This window comes from Syngnathus floridae, chromosome 4 (assembly GCF_059516105.1).
Source record: "Syngnathus floridae isolate MCC-2025c chromosome 4, RoL_Sflo_1.0, whole genome shotgun sequence".
Classification (NCBI taxonomy): Eukaryota; Metazoa; Chordata; class Actinopteri; order Syngnathiformes; family Syngnathidae; genus Syngnathus; species Syngnathus floridae.
Genome location: NC_142416.1, coordinates 7,017,978 through 7,039,617, shown reverse-complemented (window position 1 = coordinate 7,039,617; position 21,640 = coordinate 7,017,978). Strand labels below are relative to the sequence as shown.

The 21,640-nt window shown below is 42.3% G+C and overlaps 1 protein-coding gene and 1 long non-coding RNA gene across 3 annotated transcripts in view; one reads left to right on the top strand and one right to left on the bottom strand.

The window, feature by feature from the left end:
- LOC148398651 (uncharacterized) overlaps positions 1-19,535 on the bottom strand; it is a 31,385-nt gene extending 11,850 nt beyond the window's left edge. For both annotated transcript variants that reach the window (XR_015858243.1, XR_015858244.1), the window contains exon 1: positions 19,211-19,535. This is a non-coding gene — a long non-coding RNA (uncharacterized LOC148398651). The remainder of the gene's footprint in view (positions 1-19,210) is intronic.
- Positions 1-21,640, top strand: part of sorcs3a (sortilin related VPS10 domain containing receptor 3a) — a 296,809-nt gene that overhangs the window by 161,865 nt on the left and 113,304 nt on the right. Inside the window, exons 5-6 of the mRNA XM_088374786.1 lie at positions 18,199-18,272; positions 20,739-20,803. Of these exons, the coding sequence (XP_088230912.1) occupies positions 18,199-18,272; positions 20,739-20,803 (139 nt within the window). The remainder of the gene's footprint in view (positions 1-18,198; positions 18,273-20,738; positions 20,804-21,640) is intronic.

Below are 21,640 nucleotides of genomic sequence, written 5' to 3'. Positions count from 1 at the left end.
TGGGTTGACTTCCCCTTTTAGGCAGTTATACTTTTGGCATCTGTCCCGTGAGGGCCCCTTCACCTTGGGGGCAGAGGAAATTGCCTATCTTGCCTACCATGTTGCGATGCCTCTGCTTCCAACACTACAGCTTCACTTAGCTTTTTGGCTTTGGCATTACAGTGTTTCCATCATAAAATAGGGCCCAGTTCATGGCCAGACACACAGAAGTTAACAAATCCAGAACAGCTTGTTCACAGATATGCCCACCAAAGATTCAACTAATTGCATACGAACAACTAAAAAGTTAATTTTACATGTCTCCTTTAAAAGGTACAGAAATTCTGTTCGATTGAGATTTTGTGGGCTATTACATATGTAATCTGCTGTGCACCGAAAGAAGGCTAATTAATTAGCATTAATATGTGTTAGGAAGCATACTGGGTGAGTTGTTTCCACTCTTGCGCTGCAGCAAGTAGTGCAGTGTTTGTGTGGGCTCTTCTCTAGTAACAAGACGGAGACAAAAAAAAATCTGTTTTCCTTGTCTACCCACAAACACTAATGTAGGAAAATGTCAAGCATGGTGTAAGTTACAAATGGTGTACTATGTGTGTCTGTGTGTGTTGGGGTGGTGGGGGTCACAATCTTACCTATTTATTTTAAATAAAAATAAAAAGTCATGATCCTAAACAAGGGAAGCGATAGCAAGTGGATAAAAACCTCGGATGAAGAATGAATGACGAATTTCTGGTATCAAGTAAGCAGTTCCAATACCAAGCTAAAACTAAAATCACCTATAAACCAAGTGTAATTTTAATCAGAAGGGCACAGTGGAAAGCGATTGCTGAAGAAAGTTAGAAGTAATACAATATATACAAGGCAACATACAGCAAACACTGCAGATGGTGTAACCATTCTTAAGGCTTTTGGTAATCCATTCTCAAAACAACAGATGTGTCAGTGGAAGGAAATAATATGTTTCCTAAAGATGGAACCCAAAGGCAGATGATACAATGAAAACAGCAGAGGCTCTCGAATTAAACCCTGTTGTGTCAATACCAAAGGCATGTGTAAACAAACATTCACAGCTGCAATCAAGTGGTGTCCAGATCAGCTGAGGGCGACCACATACAATGTACAATAAATCCACAACATTTAGGATGAACTCCAAACTAAACTGTAGGGGATTTCGGAGTTGCAGTGGTCCCCAGAGGTCTAATGTACAAGCCCATGTGGAGTGGACACGGCCTGGCATTGACCAACCACTGTCCCGCTGCCTGGTGAGTAAGTCTAGGAAGACAAAGGCAAGGAGAGCACACTCTGAGAGAAAAGCAATGTGTGTGGCGGCGCACGACAGGTGGTCCGCCGAAAGACTGGAGCTCCAGTAGCCTCCTGCAACTGTAGGAGAGCTCCGGTCGTCATGGGCTTCCCTAGCCACTGGAACCCACTCTTCTACAGCCAAGGCAGTGCTACTGAGGAACGCGCAACCACTGCTGCACTTTAAAAACTTTCAAGCGCAGGTCTCCACTTTGACCTTGGTGTCACTCCACCTGGAAACATAAGTGAAGCCCAAAGGTCTGACGGCGTTGGGGTGCCTGGTGACGGGGGCAGGTTTGAATCAACTGGAAGCCTCCAGCCAGCGGCCTGCACAGTAGCGGCACATCTATGGTCGCTAGCAGCTGGGACTGAGTGGCAGCTGCTCTCAGCAGACCCCTGTGTGACTGAGAAACCTCATTTAGGACTGGACTGCTCACCCCAACTGGGGATCAGCCTAGGAAAGGTGGCCTAGAAATTGCCCACTCAAGACACTCCTGGATAGGTTACTGCGCCTAACGGGAGATTTCACCCTGCAGTCGAAATAAAAAAGCAATCAATTTGAAGCTGGCATCATGGAACATGAGAACCATCCTGGACTCCGCTGGCAGCTGTGACAAGGCCCACCGCAGGGGTTGCTGCTGAACTGAGGTGATATAACATCTATATACGTAGCTGCTCCAAGTGAGACCAAGCTTCTGGATGAGGGATCCATAAAGGAGGAACGAATGGGTTACACCTTCTTCTGGAAACAGTACACCCCTGATGGACAACATCTGCATGGTGTGGGACTGGCAGTGAGGAACACCCTCCTTCCAAGCCTGACTGAAACACCTGTCGGTATTAGTGAGAGGCTGATGACCCTCCGCATTCCCCTAGCAAAGAAGCACTTTGTCACTCTTCTGAGTGCATACGAACCAACTCTACCATCTGACAATAATGCTAAGGACTCTTTCTATCAGTCACTAGATGAGGCAATCCGTCAAATCCCCAGGACTGATAAGATACTCCTTCTTGGCGACTTCAATGCTCGGGTTGGCCAGAACATCAGGATATGGACTGGAGTCCTCGATGGACATGGTGTTGGCCGGCACCCTTAAGCAGCAGTGGCAGGCACATCACAGGGACGTCCAAAAGATCATAAGAACCGTGCAGAATGAATGGTAGACACGAAAGGCTCAGGAAATACAAATGTATGCAGACAAATAGGACATGCACAATTTCAACAACTCCATAATAAGCATCTACGGCCTGGGAAGCTGCTTTGTCACACCACTGAAAACAGCAGATGGTCTTACACTCCTGAAAGATCAAAGACAGATTCTGTTGAGATGGGCTGAACACTTCGAAGCCCTCCCCAACCAACACTCTCCCACAGACAACACCATTCTGGAAGACCTACCTGAATGCACCCCCATCCACAATCTCAGTCAGCCACCATCCTTCAAGGAGGCTCTCGCAGCTCTACGCTCCCTAAAAAACAACAAGTCCCCCAGCATTGACAGCATCACTGCTGAACTCCTGAAAGAGGGAGGGAACCTCTGGACAAGCACCATCTATCAGTACATTTTGAGGGCTTGGGAAGATGAGATCATCCCCCAGCAGTGGAAGGATGCCATCATTGTTGCCATATATAAGAATAAGAGCGACAAGCCCATCTGTGACAAAAGCAGGGGGATTGCAGTCCTTGCTGTTGCTGGAAACGTGGTCGCAAAGGTCATGCTATCAAGGCTGATCAATAACATAACAGAAGTAATGCTACCCAAGTCGCAGTGTGGGTTCAGGTAGAACAGGAGTACGGTCACTATGATCTTTACAAGGCACATCAGGACCTTTTCTTAGCCTTTATCGACCTCTCTGTCAGGTTTATTTTACTGACATATGTACTATACAGAGGCGGCTCGGTGGCGCACTGGGTAGCACGTCCACCTCACAGTTAGGAGGGTGCGGGTTCGATTCCACCTCCGGCCCTCCCTGTGTGGAGTTTGCATGTTCTCCCCGGGCCCGCGTGGGTTTTCTCCGGGCACTCCGGTTTCCTCCCACATTCCAAAAATATGCTTGGTAAGCCGATTGAAGACTCCAAATTGTCTCTAGGTGTGAGTGTGGGTGCGAATGGTTGTCTGTCTCTGTGTGCCCTGCGATTGGCTGGCAACCGGTTCAGGGTGTCCCCCGCCTGCTGCCCGATGACGGCTGGGATAGGCTCCAGCACGCCCGCGGCCCCCGTGGGGACTAAGCGGTTCAGAAAATGGATGGATGGATGGATGTACTATAAAGTAAAGAGAAAATAATCCGCAAACAGAAATCACTATGAGACAAGAATATTAATTTGAATGCTCGTGCAGAGTGCAGTACAGATAGCTTACAACAATCTCACTACACTAAATATCTTTATGCACTCCTGCTCTTTTTATTCGGATTTGTCCTACCCACAATGTGAGACAAAAGCCCCTAAGGAAGGGGGGAAAGCATGTGGGCTTTGTCTCGTAAGCAAAAATAAAGCACAAGGTGTTACATACTTATATGGCAATATCTGCAAAACCATTGAAGCGATCAGCATCTCTCTTTGTCTCTGTGATCAAAACAGGAAATGTGATGTTCTCTTGCTGTTCCATCTGAGAGTGTAAAACTGGGGTTAGGCGTCTTGTTTCTAGGAATTGTCTTGGTAGATGTTCTGTTTTTGCTGAGTTGCCAGCTGGTAGCTGCGTCCTGCCCGACCCAGCCGTAACCTCTCTCATGACCCAGCCGTAACCTTTCTTTTCTGTTGCACAACATAAAAACAGCAAGGCCAAACACCAAGCATATATTGTAGTAATATTGCAGTAAAGCATTGATTAGAGAATGCGTGATAACATATATATATATATATTTTTTTCTAACACTCTCCAAGGCCTTCAACACTGTTGATAGGGAGCTCCTGCGGAACGTGCTTGCCAAGTTTGCTGTCCAGCCAAATTTGTCAACATCCTCCATCAGTTCCATAATGGGATGATGGCCTGAGTGTCAGGAGTATGTGCATTTCCCGGTATGCACAGGGGTGCAAAAGGAATGCGTACTGGCTCCCGTTCTGTTTAACGCCTGCACTTCAGATCCACGAGGAGGAGTTGTGTCAGATGTTCCGGAGACAAAAGGTCAGGAAGGCACCAGGGCCGGATGACGTGTCCCCCTCCTGCCTGAAAGTCTGTGCTGAACAACTGGCACCCACCTTTGCACACATCTTCAACCGTTCCCTGGAGCTGTGTGAGGTGCCCTGGTGCTTCAAGAGCTCCATCATCGTACCGGTGGCCAAGAAGCCTGCCATCACAGGTTTGAATTACTATAGACCTGTCGCCCTGACATCTGTGGTCATGAAATCCTTCGAGAGGTTAGTGTTGAACCACCTGAAGGACATCACGGGCACCCTGCTCTACCCACTGCAGTTTGCTTAGCGGGCAAACATATAGGTGGACGATGTGGTCAACATCCTACATCCTGCACCACCTGGACCCTTCAGGGACGTACGCCAGGATTCTGTTTGTGGACTTCAGCTCGGCGTTCAATACCATCGCTCCTGACATCCTCCACCAGAAGCTCATCCAGCTCACGGTGACTGCCTCCACCTGTCAGTGGATCACCAGCTTCCTGATCAACAGGAGACAGCATGTGAGGCTGGGGACCATCACATCCGACACCCGGACCAGCAATACTGGCACCCCCCAGGAGTACGTCCTCTCCCTACTGCTATTCTCTCTCGACACTAACGATTGCTCCTCAGGCGACTCTTCTGTGAAGCTCCTGAAGTATGCAGACGACACCACTCTCATCGGACTGATGACAGTGACGAGACTGCGTACAGACAGGCGGTGGAGCGGCTGGTCCACTGGTGCAGCCAAAACCACAGAGAGCTGAACCCGCTCAAGACCCTGGAGATGTCAGTGGACTTCAGGAGAGACCCTTCACCACTTCCACCCCTCACTATCCACAGAAATGCTATGCTCTCCACAGACACCTTCAAGTTCCTGGGATCCAAAATCACTCGGGAACTGAAATGAACCAGCCACATAGACTCTGTCTGGAAGAAGGCCCAGCAGAGGCTGTACTTTCTGAGACAGCTCAGGAAGTTCAACCTGCCACAGGAGCTGCTGAAGACTTTCTATTCTGCCATCATCCAGTCTATCCTCTGCACCTTCATCACTGTCTGGTTTGGATCGGCCACCAAACAAGACAAGCACAGACTGCAACGGACAATCAGGACTGCAGAAAAGATAATTGGGACGGAACTTCCATCTATCCTTGACTTGTACCTGTCCAGGACCAGGAAACGTGCAAGTAACATCTTTACAGACCCTTCTCACCCAGGTCACAGTCTGTTTGAACTACTCCCCTCCGGACGGCGTTACAGAGCGCTGTACGCCAAAACCAGCAGACACAGACACTGCTTCTTCCACCAGGCTGTCGCTCTGATGAACTCACACCACTCATAGAGCCTCAGAGACATTACTGTGCAATAACATCCTGCTCTCAATGCTTTACCTTTGGATTGTCCATATTATGTGTATTATGTGTCCTCTCTGCATCCATTGCAGCCTGGTCATTCTGGAAGAGGGATCGTCTCATCTGTGGTCTCTTCTCAAAGTTTCACATTTCCTTTAATAGGAGTTTTAAGTTTTTCCTTGCCTTCCAGGGAGTTAAGATCAGGGGATGTCTGAGAATGATTGTAAATTTTTGCACGTCGTCCTGAATGTTGTTAGCTACCTAAATGTTGTACAGAAGCTGAGATCTACCGGAGTCATATTCCTTGTTTGGCATGCTCAAAGTTGGCAAATAAAGATTGATTTGATTTGATTTGATTTGATTTGATTTGATTTGAACATCTTCCTTCTTTGTATCACTCAATATCGCCACAAGAAGCTAGAGTACAACAGCGGTTTTGCAGTGGACGTCAGGCTGGATGGACACGTTTTTTAACACCAGGAGGCTCCAGGCTACCATCAAGCTGTCCATAGTGCAGGTCCTTGAGTTGCAGTATGCTGACGACTGCACTCTTATGGCACACTCTCCAGAGGACCTCTAGTCCATCCTTTCTGTGGCTCTTCAGGCCTACAGTAAGATGGAGATGTCCATCAATATTGGCAAGACAGAAATGGTCTGCCAGTGAGGCTCCAGCACTACATCCACCCCAACCAACTTCACCATCGACCACAACCTGCTGACAATACCCCCCCCTTCAAATATATTGACAGCATCCTTTTCGATGACTGTAACATCGGCCGTGAGATCCAAAACCGGATCAGGCAAGCATCAGCAGCCTTTGGGAGACTACAGCGCTGGGTGTTCCAGAACAACCATCTGCATCTGCACACCAAGGTTGCTGGGTACAAAGACGTCACCACCCACCTCTACAGCTGCGAAGCATTGATCACATACAGCCGCCACATAAAGTCCTTGGAAAGCTTCCACATAAGATGCCTGCAGCGCATGCTCGGGCTTACCTGGCAGGATCGTGTGCCTCACACTGGCAAAGACCAACTGCACAAATATAGAGGTCACAATCACCCAGCACCAGCTTCGCTGGCTTGGTCATGTAGTTTGAATGCCCCAAGACAGGCTCCCCCGCAGAGTGCTATATGGCCAGCTACACTATGGTCGTTGTTTGGCAGGAGGCCCAAAGAAGTGGTATGAGAACCAACTGAAGACCTCACTGAGGAAGTGTAACATCAAGCCAGATGACCTTGAGGCCGTTGCTGCTGACCGTAACCTCTGGCGGCAGTACTGCCAAGCTGAAATTTGTAAGCTGGAAGAGGAGAGGACTGTCAGAAGGGAACAACAGAGAAACAGGAGGATCTCTTCCATACCCAGTGATGCCAGTACCACTACCACTGCAACCTACACATGCCCAATATGTAACAAAATCTGTGGATCTAGGATTGGACTCTATAGCCATCAGAAAACACACTGTTAACGGCATAAGTGGATGTCATCATTGGATACGATGGACAACCATAAGCAACCAAGTAAGGAAGTGTGTGTGTGTGTGTGTGTGTGTGTGTGTGTGTGTGTGTGTGTGTGTGTGTGTGTGTGTGTGTGTCTGTGCGCGTGTGCGTGCCTTGTTAAATGTAAAATGCCATTTCTTTTGTCTTTTTTTCCATATTCACCATGTTCTCATACCTATTCAAAGACATCAAATTAATTAACGTGAATTACTGTAGGCTAGTTGGAGCCCTGAAAGCCTGGACTACCACTGATCGCAAATTAAGGCTTTTGCACATAAACATGACCTAAAAAACTATTATATTTAATAAGATTCACATCTTTCTTCACTCTTGCCTAGTCTGAAAAGTGGTATTGGGTTGGATTCAAAAAGGTTTTTCAGCTGCTGCAGTGCATTTTTCAGCTCACTGGCTCTCCAGATGGTAAGTACCTTTTGTGCTCAGCGTCCCTGTTTCTGGCTGCAATATCGCTGCTGTGCTCTATTGAACTGAAGCAGACACGCTTTCTCGCTATACTTTTAATGGATTTAATTTTAAACACATGATCAGTACATCTTAAACACAGACAGTGAATACACACTCACGCATTGCATCCATAAAACATTCGGGGTTTAACAATGTTTGTCATCGTTAATCTCTTTTTAAAAGGATTTTAGAAAAAATTACTTTACTTCAATTGAGTATGATTTTTCCACCTCCTGCATGAAGAAACAAACGTTTTTATTTCTTTTTAACATTCACATTTGGGATGAATGCAAAGATTATACATGCAAAATAAAAAAGGAAACGTCTATTTTAGTAAACTTCCGTCACATGCATGCATATGAATAAGCATACACAGCTAATTAAAGATGAATAATAATAACGGACGTACGGTCAAATAAACAATAATGGTGGACAATTGAATTGTTCACAACTGTTTAAAGATTAGAATTAGTTGCCAAAACAACCACAGTCTGTCACCAGATTGACTGTCAGTGTTTAAACTATTTTGCTCCTCCCCTTGTCCGCTTATAGAAAAATTAAGTCGCTCCCTACTACAGCATACAAACACAGTGAACACGCATGAGGCAAGTGGTGTATACCATACTTTCCGCACCACAAGGCGCACTTAAAACCCTTTACTTTTCTCAAAAAACGAGGGTGTGCCTTTTAATACGGTGTGCCTTTTGTGTGGACCAAATTCCAAAATCTGTAAAGTTCTTTTGTGTGGCTTCCATAATATACAGACGTAATATGTAAACCTATTTAACTAATCAGAGGATCTTACGTTTTAGTAGAGCGGGGCAAAAAAACCCAAACGAATAAACAGAGGACTGTATGTAATACGTAGAGTACGTACCTCCGCCGCCATTGATAAATAAATAATACAGTGGAGCCTCGGTTTTCGAACACAATCCGTTCCAGAAGGCTGTTCGAGAATCGTTAGAATTCCGAATCATGTTTTCCCATTACAAATAATGGAAAAAAATTAATCCTTTCCAAACAAAAAAAACCCTCGGCTTTTTTAAGCAGTTTTTCATTTGCGCATTTTTGTCCGATCGCGCAACTGCAGCGCACCGCCGAACGCCCAACCGTAGCGCGTCGCCGATCGCGCAACTGCACCGCGCTGGTCGCATTATTGTGACAGAGCCATCGCTGAAATTTAGAAGATATTTATAAAGTCCTGATGTACTTTCCAAAATTTAAGTGGACCTCAGTGCGCATGGAGCTTCATTTGGTCCGATCGCGCAACCGCAGCGCGCCGGGCGCTCAGTGTCGCATTGCTTTAGGAGCGTCTTTGTGTTTAAGAATGGCTTTACTGCTCCCACTTGCTTCCTTTGGAGGCATGATTAGAGTTGATGCAATCCTCAGAGTAATGAGAACGTAATAACGAACGGAGTCAGTTGGCATGCGGGTCCTCTCGGCTCATCTCGCGAGGTTCGACAACCGAATTTCGTCCGACATCCGAAGCAAAGAAATCTCGATTTTTTTTATTCGAATACCGATTTGTTCGAGAACCGGGACGTTCGAAAACCGAGGCTCCACTGTACTATCGTTTGTGCAAATTTGTAAAGTTGTTTTGTGTGGCATCCGCCACACAGAGATGTATTATACAAGCATGAATACGGCTGGGGCCTGAATTTCCCCACCCCCGGGATCAATAAAGTAAAGTTTCAATCAGTAACCCAATGAACCAATCAGACGACATTACGTTTTACGTAGATCGGGGCAGAAACCAATCAGGATTGTACGCAACACGTACAGTTCGTACCTCCGCTGCCATCACTAACTAAATACTACCGTTTGTGCAAAGCAAACAGCATTAGGACCCTTTAAAATGGCATTTTTAATGTACATACATTTTTTTGTGTATCAATAAATGTATAATAAACAATATAAGTGCATATGTTATCATTAGAACATTAAATAATAGTTTCAAACATATAAATATTATATTACGTGTGTGTGTGTGTGTGTGTGTGTGTGTGTGTGTGTGTGTGTGTGTGCGTGCGTGCGTGCGTGCGTGTGTGTGTGTGTGTGTGTGTGTGACATATATAGCTAAAGTATACATACTGTAAATATGTTTTTAGAACTCTTTTATTATTATAACAACTTTTTTACAACAAGGTACAAGTGTACATACTGTAAATATCATGTTTAGAACTATTTTATTATGATAAAAATTTTTATAACAACTTACAATAACAATACTGTAAATATGTTTTTAAAACTCTTATTAGTATAACAACTTTTTTTATAACAAGGTACAAGTGTACGTACTGCAATTGTGTGGGCACGCCCTGCCTTCTGCTGGCGTGCAGGCATCTTTTGTGCCATAATTCCTCAATTTAGAATTTTTGTTTTGAACTTTTTATTTTTTGGGGGGGCAAAAATCTGTGATGTACTGAAGTTGCGATAAATGAACTGCAATGTAATGAGGGATTACTGTACCAGCTTTTTATCCTGACTTCCTTTATCCTTCTGAGGTGCATCCAACAATAATGTGCCTTAAATAGAGCATTACCTATAGTTGTAGTGAGTACATTACCACTGATGACAAAACCTAAAAATGTAATGTCACAACTCCAATGCGAATTTTACATAATTTTTCATATTTACATATATTTTACATACTGTCTTCAAAGGCACAATTTCGTGATACAGAATTTCATATTTTGCACATGCACATATAATGTCATGACAGGTTTTTTTTCCCGTGTTGTCAGGTTTGGCTTACCTCCAGTTGTGGTTCACGTTTCCATGACATGAGAAAATACTTTGATGACACTTGTTCTTCCATGGAAAAATAATAATAATAATTCCCACATATACTAGAATCTAAAGTAAGCAGCAGTTTGTTTTCCATCTTAACATTGTGCTTTTGAAGTTCACTGTCCTCTTTCTTCTTTGGCCCTATGTTCAAATTACCCACCTGCCCCAGCCTGACTGCCCCCACAACTCTATTCTTTCAATAACAAAAACGTTTTGGCAACAAGCAATCCCTCTCATTCCCAAGATACCCTCTCTCCATCGTATTAATCTAACTTCTGCGTACTGTGTGTGCACCATCAATCATAGCAAACCAGATGTCCTTTTGCGTGCTCATGTCAAGTTTATGCCGACAAAAGCAGTTTAATCGTGCACACCATGGAATTTTGTTCTTATTTTCAACTTAAGTACAAGTGATAAAAATCACTATTTGCCTTTGACATAACAATCTATCATGCAAGAGATATGTTTTGCCTCTTTCATGCACGAGCCTGACAATTCACAAAAACAAAGCCATGATGTTCAAATCACTCAAATTTATGAGGACACTTAATGTATCGTTCCAATTTCAGTCAGCATCAGTTATATTTTCAGTGTTGGAGCAGTTTCAGATTGTCAGACAAAACATGTTTAATTCATTGTAAATGCAAGACAGTCAACTGGCACATACTTTAGGTCACTTTTAGTTGGTAAGCAAACATTGCTAAAATCTGAAACATTAGCACTGTGAACGTGGTTCTTCATTTCAGTATTTGACCTTTAGAATTTGCAATGAACACAACAAACTATGAAATAGATGCAGGGGTACTGACATTTTACCTCCTTGTTTTCTGCACAATCAGAAGCCATATATGTCTTATTATCACTGCAAAATAGAGCATACTGACTACTGGTAGAGAACAGCATGTCTGCAATACGTACCATGGAAATCCCATGAGACCTAATGATGCTGCTGATAAATAAATAAATAAAAACTCCTGCAGAGACATCCTGTCACAAATTGGTTGCTTTTTTTTTAGGTGTGTGTTGAATGAATGTTTCTTTCTGTGTTTACCATTTTCTTTGTAGAACTTTTGCTAATGATGTGAGCTAAAGAAATGTATGATTTGTATCCTAGCTAGCACTGTGTGAAAATTGTTTTATTTAAAAGACGGAGCTGAATTCTCACAGTTGAAAAGTAGCAGGAAGCAAGCAACAGGGTTAACGATTTACTGATTACGTGTGAGCAGATTGTGCTTTTTTTTGAAACCGTGTATCACTCTGCGCCACAGGGAAATGTCCACATCACTGCAACCCCTACATGTTGATTTCCTCAATGAATTCAAAGGAAGTAGAGCTGCAGAAAAGTCATTTGATCACAACTCGTTTATTTTTCATCTCATGCAAAAATGCTCAACCTAATTTATTTCAAGCATTAACTCATCATCTCATGCAAAGATGCTCAACCTAATTTGTTTAAATTACACACACTTGCATCTAAGTATTTTCAGAAATCCACTGTAAGATTAAATCAAAACTGTCATTAGCCTTCCCAATATTCACTCCGAGAGACTAGTTTTAAAATGAAACAATTTCTCATTCCACCTGTGTATTATCTATCTGTGTATTTTTGCTGTAAAGACTGTGAAGGCAAATCAAATGCAGACCAATGCATAAAATACATGTATAAACTGTATGACTTAATCCCTGCAGGACTAATAAATCCAATAACCTCAAATCTGAATTCTTTATTAACCAAAATGTGAGAAATCCTTTGTCAAGTCAAGTCAAGTCAAGTTTATTTGTATAGCCCTAAATCACAAACAGTCTCAAAGGGCTTCACATAGCCAAAAATTGACAATTATTCTCAAAGCATCCCCTGATCATAAGCTCCCAAAAGGGCAAGGAAAAACTCAAAAAAACCCTGCCAGGGGAAAATGAGAAACCTTGAGAAGGGACCACAGATGGAAGGATCCCCCTTTCAGGATCACCAGGTTGTAATGGATGCAGAGAGTACACAAGTAATACATAATATGAAAATCAATGAAAAAATGGATGTCAGAGGTGCCCTCGATTGTCCTGGCCGTGTCTTCAAGGGGGTTGAGCTGCAGTTCCTTCATCTTGAATTGGTCCCCGAGAATCCAGCTAGCCGCGATCAGCTTTTGAGCCACCTAACTTTAACTTTAAACGTGTCTTAAATGTTTCTACTGAAGTAGTAGTTCTAATATCCATTGGTAGGGCATTCCAAAGCTCTGGAGCCCGAATAGAGAATGCTCTAGACCCTGCAGACATTTTCTTGGCCCTCGGTATAACTAAAAGACTAGCGTTTTGCGAACGAAGGTTACGAGACGGAACATAAGGAACGACTAGGTCGACGAGATATGAAGGCGCTAAGCCATGCAGTGATTTATAGGTTAGTAGAAGAACCTTGAAGTCACATCTTAAATGGACCGGGAGCCAATGTAATTTGGCTAATATTGGGGTAATGTGATCAAATTTTCTTGACCGTGAGAGCATCCTCGCAGCGGCATTTTGCACTAACTGTAGACTTTTGATACTGGACTTAGGAAGACCAGAGAATAATACATTACAGTAGTCCAGGCGCGACGTAACGAATGCATGTATAATGGTTTCTGCATCCCCGGTCGAGAGGATAGGACGAATCTTAGCAATATTACGAAGGTGAAAAAACGCAATCCTGGTTATATTCTTAATGTGTTTTTGAAAGGAGAGCGTTTGGTCAAATATTACCCCGAGATTAGTTACCGTATCACTCTGAGTGATAGTCCGGTTATCTATAGTTATAGTGGTTTCCTTAAATAAGTGTTGATAACGAGTAGGACCAATTATCAACATCTCAGTTTTATCTGGGTTAAGACGAAGGAAGTTGAGAGACATCCATTGCTTGATCTCCGCAAGGCACGCCTCGAGATTACAACAGTCCCGTGGATCTGTCATCGATAACGGCATATATAATTGGGTGTCATCCGCGTAGCATTGAAAGCTAATATTATATTTACGTATTATGTCCCCAAGCGGAATCATATAAATATTAAATAAAATCGGTCCGAGTACCGATCCCTGTGGAACACCACACGTAACATTATAAAGCTCAGAGGACGTATTACCATGGACCACTCGGTGCATCCTGCCTGATAGATAGGAATTGAACCAGCTGAGTGCTGACCCTGAGATACCAACACAACTTTTAAGACGCCCTAATAAAATATCAAAGTCTACAGTGTCAAAGGCAGCACTAAGATCGAGTAGTAACAATACAGACGACGTATTTGAATCCATAGCTATGAGGAGATCATTAGTCACTTTAGCAAGTGCTGTCTCTGTAGAATGATTAGCTCTAAAACCAGACTGAAAGGAGTCATATCGATTATTAGCGACCATGTAATCAATAAGCTGCTGCGCTACTACTTTTTCGAGAAGTTTTGCTATGAATGGGAGGTTTGAAACTGGCCTATAATTACTGAGACAGTCCGGGTCAAGATTTGCTCGCTTAAGTAGTGGTTTAATAATAGCGGTTTTAAAGGCTATTGGCACTATCCCAGAGGAAACAGACAGATTGATTATATTTAAGACGGACGGTCCTAAAATTGGAAATAATTCTTTAAGTAGTTTGGCTGGAAGCGGGTCGAGTAAACATGTTGTTTGTTTAGCCGTACTAACCAATTTTGTAAGCATTTCAAGGGACACGCTTTCAAAATTTGAGAGGGTTATTGCATGATCCCCAGCGCTAGTAACCGGCGGAGCGATTGGCATGGTATTCTTGATCTCGTCCCTAATGGACTCAATCTTTTGAGCAAAAAATTTCATAAACTCGTCAGCTGAGTGGAAGGAGCTATCGGGGGTCGGCTGGCGCAGAGTTAGCTTTGCCACTGTATCAAATAGGTATTTAGGATTGTTTTTATTAAGATTAATGACTTGCGAAAAATAACGAGTTTTTGCTAAAATTAGCGCATCTTTATATTTCAGGAGGCTGTCCTTCCATGCCTGATGGAAAACCTCAAGTTTGGTTAAACGCCATCTGCGCTCATGCTTTCTACATAATTGTTTAAACGTACGTGTTTCATCTGTGAACCACGGAGTTGGCCATCTACGGCGAGTTTTCAGACGTAGCGGTGCCACAGAGTCGATGGCTTTTAATAATGTCGCATTGAATTCATTTGTAAGATTATCGATAGAGCCGCTGTATGCGGGAAACATGGCGGTTGCCGGCGACAGTAACTCAGACAGCGCAGTTGCAGTCATGGAGTTAAAATTACGGCTGCTATAATTCTGATTGCTCTCTTGTCTTTGACAAGGAACTAAAATTTCAAATTTTATTAAGAAATGATCAGACAGAACAGTAGTGTATGGCAGTACTGCGATATTTGAGGTTGCTAGTCCCCGGGATAATACCAGATCTAAGGTATTTCCATTCTTATGCGTTGCTGCCTGTACGGCTTGCGTAAAACCAAACGTATCGATTAAAGTCTGAAATGCCGAAGTCAGTGGTTCTGACGGTGAATTCATGTGGATGTTGAAATCACCCATGATAACTATATTATCTGCATTTGTCACTAGATCAGCCACAAATTCTGAAAATTCATCCAGGAAGCCAGAGTAAGCCCCGGGTGGGCGGTAAATAACAACAAGATAGAATGACGGTAACGCAGTGGATCGCACAATGAGAACTTCAAATGTTTTAAATACGTGAATTGAGCGAGGCCTAAATCTAAGCTCAGAATTTGAGATGAGGGCAACACCCCCACCCTTTTTTCGAGGACGTGCCACATGCGAGCTCACAAAATTTCGAGGCGAGGCCTCGTTAAGTGGCAGCAATTCATTAGGTTTTAACCAGGTCTCGCAAAGACCAAAAACGTTTAGATTATGTTCCGTGATAAGGTCATTAACGAGAACTGCTTTCGTATGAAGTGATCTAATATTCATAAAACCGAATTTAAGTGTAATCGGTTGATCAGGGTGCGTATCTATCGAAAGATTTATTAACCAAAATGTGAGAAATCCTTTGTGTCATGCATTTGAGCACTCATTGCAATGTACTGTAGAATATGTGTAAGTGATCGGTACGCGTGAACTTAAACTAAATTGAAATCATCGCCCTGTAACTGTGTGACATAGAGTATATTCTATTTGTATGACTCCATCATTTTATCTGCTTTACTTTGGTTTGACATAAAATGAGAAAGAAAGAATAAACAAAAACTGAATGTGCCAATACTACTATAAATATTTTTATCACACCTTACTTTGTTGCTCAAGATTCGAAAGAACACAATTTCAGAAAAAGAGGACCACCTGAATGATATTTTGTATACATTATGTGTCATCTAATTATCAAAATAGTAGAAATTACATTGTGACAGGTTGGCAAAAAAAATCTATGACAGTGATCCAAGACATGAACAGCGAGACTCACTTCTCTTTTTTTTTTCTTTTTGGCAATCTGGATGCCCGATGGCACTCCCCGTCTCTCACGGGTCAGTCATGACATGTCATTTTTGATCGCGTAAGACTTCTGTTTTGGGGGACAAGATTTATTGTCAGTGACAGATGTGAAGTGTGTGGTGTGCTGCGTTGATCATGTTGAAGGATATTGTACACTATTAGAACAATTTGCATAAGGAGCGCAGCGATGCCAGTGACTCACATGAGAAGGAAGCAAAAAGGTGGTATGCATTATATGCATGTTTTTGGAATGTGTGATATAATCGGAGCAACCAGAGGAAACCCACGTAGGCGCGGGGAGAACATGCGAACTCCACACAAGAAGGCCGGAACTGGAATTGAACTCTGCACCTCTGAGCTGTGAAGCAACGTGCTAAACGTGCCGCCGTACAATATTTACTATTTTCTTAATTTCACTACAGTATTTGAGGAGAGAAGAAAAGGAAGTCTGCCTTTCAAGAAAAGTGATACAGAACTTTGAGCGTCCTACCAAGATAACAATTAAATGAGACATGAAAATAAAACATGTTTTCATGTCTAAATAAACATTTCCAATCAAGTGGGTCACCAAATCCCTAGGCTCTTGTGGCAGCTGTATTTGATTTATTCGTGAGAGTGGGAAATTATGAAGCATACTGTGTGACAGCTTAGAGGTTTTAAAATCCAAGATGTCAATGAACTGATGAACAGAGCAGGCAGAGGCTGTGCCTGCTGGTCCATATGTCACTGTCCAAAGAGATGACGTTCGTATCCTGCTTGCCTCGATGTTACGTCAACTCGAATGCTCCAGCGAGGGACCTTTTTAAACAGAAGGTGGAAGAATCAGAGCGCCAATTCAGGACACACCAGATGCCCATGGATTGCAGTGTATTTCACTTCAACTTCACAAAATTCTTGACAAAGGTGTGCTTCCAGCTAACATTGAATCCATTCCTTGACCTCGGAGAAAATTGGAAAGAAAACACTTGTCTCCTCACATCTCTCAAAAGCCCTCAAGTCATTCACTGTTTGTTTTACTCAATCAATGAGCTGATAGTTTACAACATAAAGAACTTTCCAATACTGAATGACCACTTTCATACTGTTTCATGAGACTGAAAGGTCAAACATTTTGTTTTGGGTGGGTGGTACTCTGAGTACCAGTATAGCAATGGATATACGTATAATGAAAACTGGTACTAGTGAGAGGTGTTGTTTTTTTTTTTTTTTTTTTTTTACCCATTAACAAAAAAAAAAAGACTCATAAGAAACAGGGTAAAAGTCAATAAAACCATTATTTTGAATAAAACTTGTACTTGGAATATAATGTTACTTAGAAATAATCTGCATAATTAAGGACCCAATTCCAAGTTACACTGTTATGTTCCCATTTTTGTTTGTATTTTCAAGTGATTCCCTTTCCCTAGTGGTACTAAAACCCTGCAGCGACCTGACATTGTGCATGTACAAAATGCATGTACAATAAACAACATTACAGATGTCAACATCCTTGAGTAACAAGTCATACTGAGAATATTATCTTGTGGTTTTGTTCAGGCTGAACAAATAAAGGTATCTTTGGCTTTATACACTAGTCACTACAAGCAATCATTGCCCCTTTTTAATCCTCAATAGATACACCTCTAACTGTACGATATGTAGACCTCGTTTTTAAAGCCCTTTCTAAGCAGATGCATATTTGCTTAGAACAGTCCTTCTCAACGGGAGGCGTGGTTACCCCAGGGACATGTTAATGAGGATACAATGTTATTCAAAGGAGTACTTATTAAATTTGATGGACAAATGATACTATTTATAGACACTGAGGAGAGTTAGGGGGCGGGGGCATGAAATATGTACTTCTTCCTGAGGAGGCAAAACAGAAAATAATTGAGAAGCACTGACATAGAACATTCATCTAAAATTATATGGATTTACAAACATTATGTATAAGTGGCTGTGTTTCAGTTCTTAATTATTATTAATATTATGTACTCCTCTCCCTCTCTTTGTTGAGGGGGAGCAAAATACTATATCTATGACTTTATGCACGCTTGAATAGGCAGTTATTAATGATGATAGCAAGTCAGTGCTATTGCTTGATAATGGTTTGTAACCCCAGACTAACCTCTATTCTGGAATCAACTGACCATGACTGGATATTACTTCAATTTTTAAATTAGCTATTCCAATTTGAGGCCAGGTTCAGGTCAAACCATACATTTACTAACTAACATTGTATGTTTTTTGTATCACATATCTACAGCTCTACAGCTCATTAAACTTTGGGAGAAAATGGCAGCTTGTTCATGAACGTGTTACCCCGACTAGATTCTACTGGTAAGTCAATCTTTAGAGATATTCACTTTATTCTTTTCCATTCCTCTCCTTCAAAGTCAAAGTCTGCTTTATTGTCAATTTCTTCACATGCCAAGACACACAAAGAGATCGAAATTACGTTCACACTATCCCACGGTGACAAGACTGTAAGGCAGGGATGTCAAAGTCAAACACACAGAGGGCCAAAAAAACAAATTTGCCACAAGCCGAGGGCCGGACTGGTTCAATGTTTATTAAAATATATCGGAATGATTGCACATAGCCTATTGAACTAAGACCTAATACAGTGTACATTATTTAATGATTAAATGAATATGGCTCTGTCAGTAACTTCAAGGGAAAATATTTTCAACAGCCAAACAGCAAAAAATTAAATTGTTTTAAAAACAAAATGTGTTTCTTAATATCAAGATAAATGCATAAATAAAAGTGCATGCATTATAAACTGAAAATGTATTATTGTGCTGCTCTATGATCTACCGATCATTGCTTTCAAATCGTAAAATAAAAAATTAATCAAATCAGTTGTATTCTTTCTCATGGCTCTTATCTGCAATTTTCCCTTGGTCCATTCAACTGAAAAATAAATATAAATTAAAAAATGCAAAAATTTACGGCACACAGACAAAACAATACTTTCTTCAAAGAAAAATCACGTCTTGAACTGATTTTGAACTGGCTGATTTGGCGATCTCTTTTGCCACAATAAAGCTAGCCTTGGCAGCAGCCTCGCTTTGCGATTTAGCATACGTGAACATAGCCTGTCTGGACTTAAGGCCTCGTTTTAATTCTTCCACCTTCTGTAGCTTTTGTTCATATTCCATTTTCTTGTCTTGGTCTGTGTGTTTCTTGGACGTTCGATAGTGCCTTCTTAAATTTAATTCTTTCATTACAGCCGCATTTTCTCCACACAGAAGACACACAAGTTTGCGTCTTACCTCCGTAAACATGTACTCTGCCTACCACCTGGCCTGAAACCCCCTGTTCTCAGCGTCCACCTTACGTTTAGCCATTTTTGAGGAGGGGGGTATCAGAAAGTTGAACTCTGCTCTGACTACTGAGGAATAATGAAGCCGCTTGTGCAAGCTGCAGGGACATCGCGGGCTACCGTTGCATTGTGGGAAATGTAGTGTTGGTGCGTGCAAAACACCAGCGGGCGGCTGTGGCCTGCGGGCCGGTTCTAATAGTAATTCAATATCATCCAGGGGGCCATAGATAATCAATTCGCGGGCCGGATCTGGCCCGCGGGCCGTAACTCTGACATATGTGCTGTAAGGGATCGGACAGTACAGCCAAGTGCGTAGCGACAGACTTTATTGTGGAAGGGGATGATGGGAACAGCTGGCGCTGGAGCGGCGACCGGGCTGGAGAGGACAAACGATTCTGCGGGATTTCAAATAGTCAAGCGAGTCAGTATCTCAGGGACTGATGAGCGAAGCAGCATCAAGGGACAGACTGACACTCAGGTCTGCGCTGGCGGCGCTGATATAGCGCTGTCCATGAGCCCGTGGCAGGTGACGGCGATTCCACTGACAGGTGGGCGTGGTCCTGTCGCAGGTGGCGCCAGCACGTGACAGAGACATAGTTCACAATGTACATACAAGTAAACAACACAAGAAAATAAAACAAGAAGGCACAAACAAAGAATAAATAAGAGTGATGAATAAATAATAAATAAACAAATAACACAATAAATAAGTACAGGACGCTACGCAGAAGGGGGAAGAGAGTTCAGGATCCTAACAGCCTGGAGAATGAAGCTGTTGGTGGTCTGCTTATGCAGAACTGCTGAAGCCTTTGCTTGTGTTCTGCGTGACTTTGCTTAGGATATTAACAGTCAGTTTGGCACTCCTTTGTCACCCAAACATATCTGAATTTGTTTTTTCCTTTATACTAGTGTTTAAGCCAACATTTATTGAGCACAGGCATTTACTGTATTAAAATTTAAAGACATCCAACAGTAGCTATGCCACCAAACAAAAATTTCTCAAAAAGTCTTTGTGAAGCTGAATTTTTTTAAATGTAAAAATTAAATATATTACCCTTTTACCATACAATGGAAGAGCATCGATTTGTTCTGCCTGTATGGCTGATACAACTGGCAAAGACAATTGACCAAAGACGTTATTTTGTAGTAAATGAAGAATTTGAATTTGGACAATGTCCCGTGGCACACCTGATGATTTCCAACTGCATACTACTGTAATGCACTATCACACACTGGTTGGTAATCAATGCTTTATACTGTTGCATTTTATTGGAGGCAAGCGGGTCTAGATTTATTGAGATAATAATATAGTTGTATTCAGACTAATCTTAACTACAGTCTTGTATTCTTCATTCCAATGAAAAGACCCCCATACACACTCACGCACGCACGCACGCACGCAGTTAGTGAGTTTGCATAGCCCTTTATTCATTACCATCTTGTGTTAAACAGTCCTGTGATCTGTCATCTTCTCCCAGGTCTGTTCCCGGTCTAGACAAGGAGTCAGATCTTGTCCACATGGAGGCCCACACGCCAGATGGAAGTGAGTTTATGCTACACATGCATCACTAATAATAAAAAAATATTTTCCATGGCAACAACTATAAGACTTGCTTTGAAAATAATCCCAGTGCATTATTATTTGTTAATATTGTCTTCTGCACTCCCTAACAGCAGGCACCCCCGTCCGACATTGGTGGATATGTTTCTGCAAGTGTGAAACATTGCAATCTTGTAACTGTAATATCAGCACTGTCGCACGCCTGTATAACAGACAGGCTGTGATTTCATTTGTGGCATTTATTCACTATGGAATTCAAGTACTTATTTGAGCCCACCAAAAAAAAAAAAGAAGGCATTAGATAAAGAAAAAGTCCAAGTGCAACAGCCAATCGCGTACATGCAGAAACGCAATTTATTTCCTTACTTGATTGGTAGTATACAAAACATTGAATGCATTTCTAAAGTCAAGATGTAAAATAAGATTTGCTGGAATTGGTTACATTAGAATTTAGCATCACAATCAAACTTTAGCCTTTTTGTTATCCTTTACCATGCTTTGACCACGGATACAGTGGTACCTCGACTTAGGAATGCCTATACTTATGAACTTTTCGAGATACAAACCGGAGCCTCGCCAATTTTTTGCATCCGCTTATGTACCAAATTTTAACTTCCGAACCGGCACCCCAGCCCTTGTTGCCTTTGCTTGGCCATTCCCTGCTTGACTCAGCATGTTAGCAGTGTGAAAAACAAGTTGTGTAGTATGTCTTCTCAGACCATCGATATGAAACTTGAAATTATAAAGAAGGATGGCATGGAATGCTCACGAGGGAGTATGGCCGGTGTTGTGCCAAAGTAGGCATCCGTCAAAATCCCC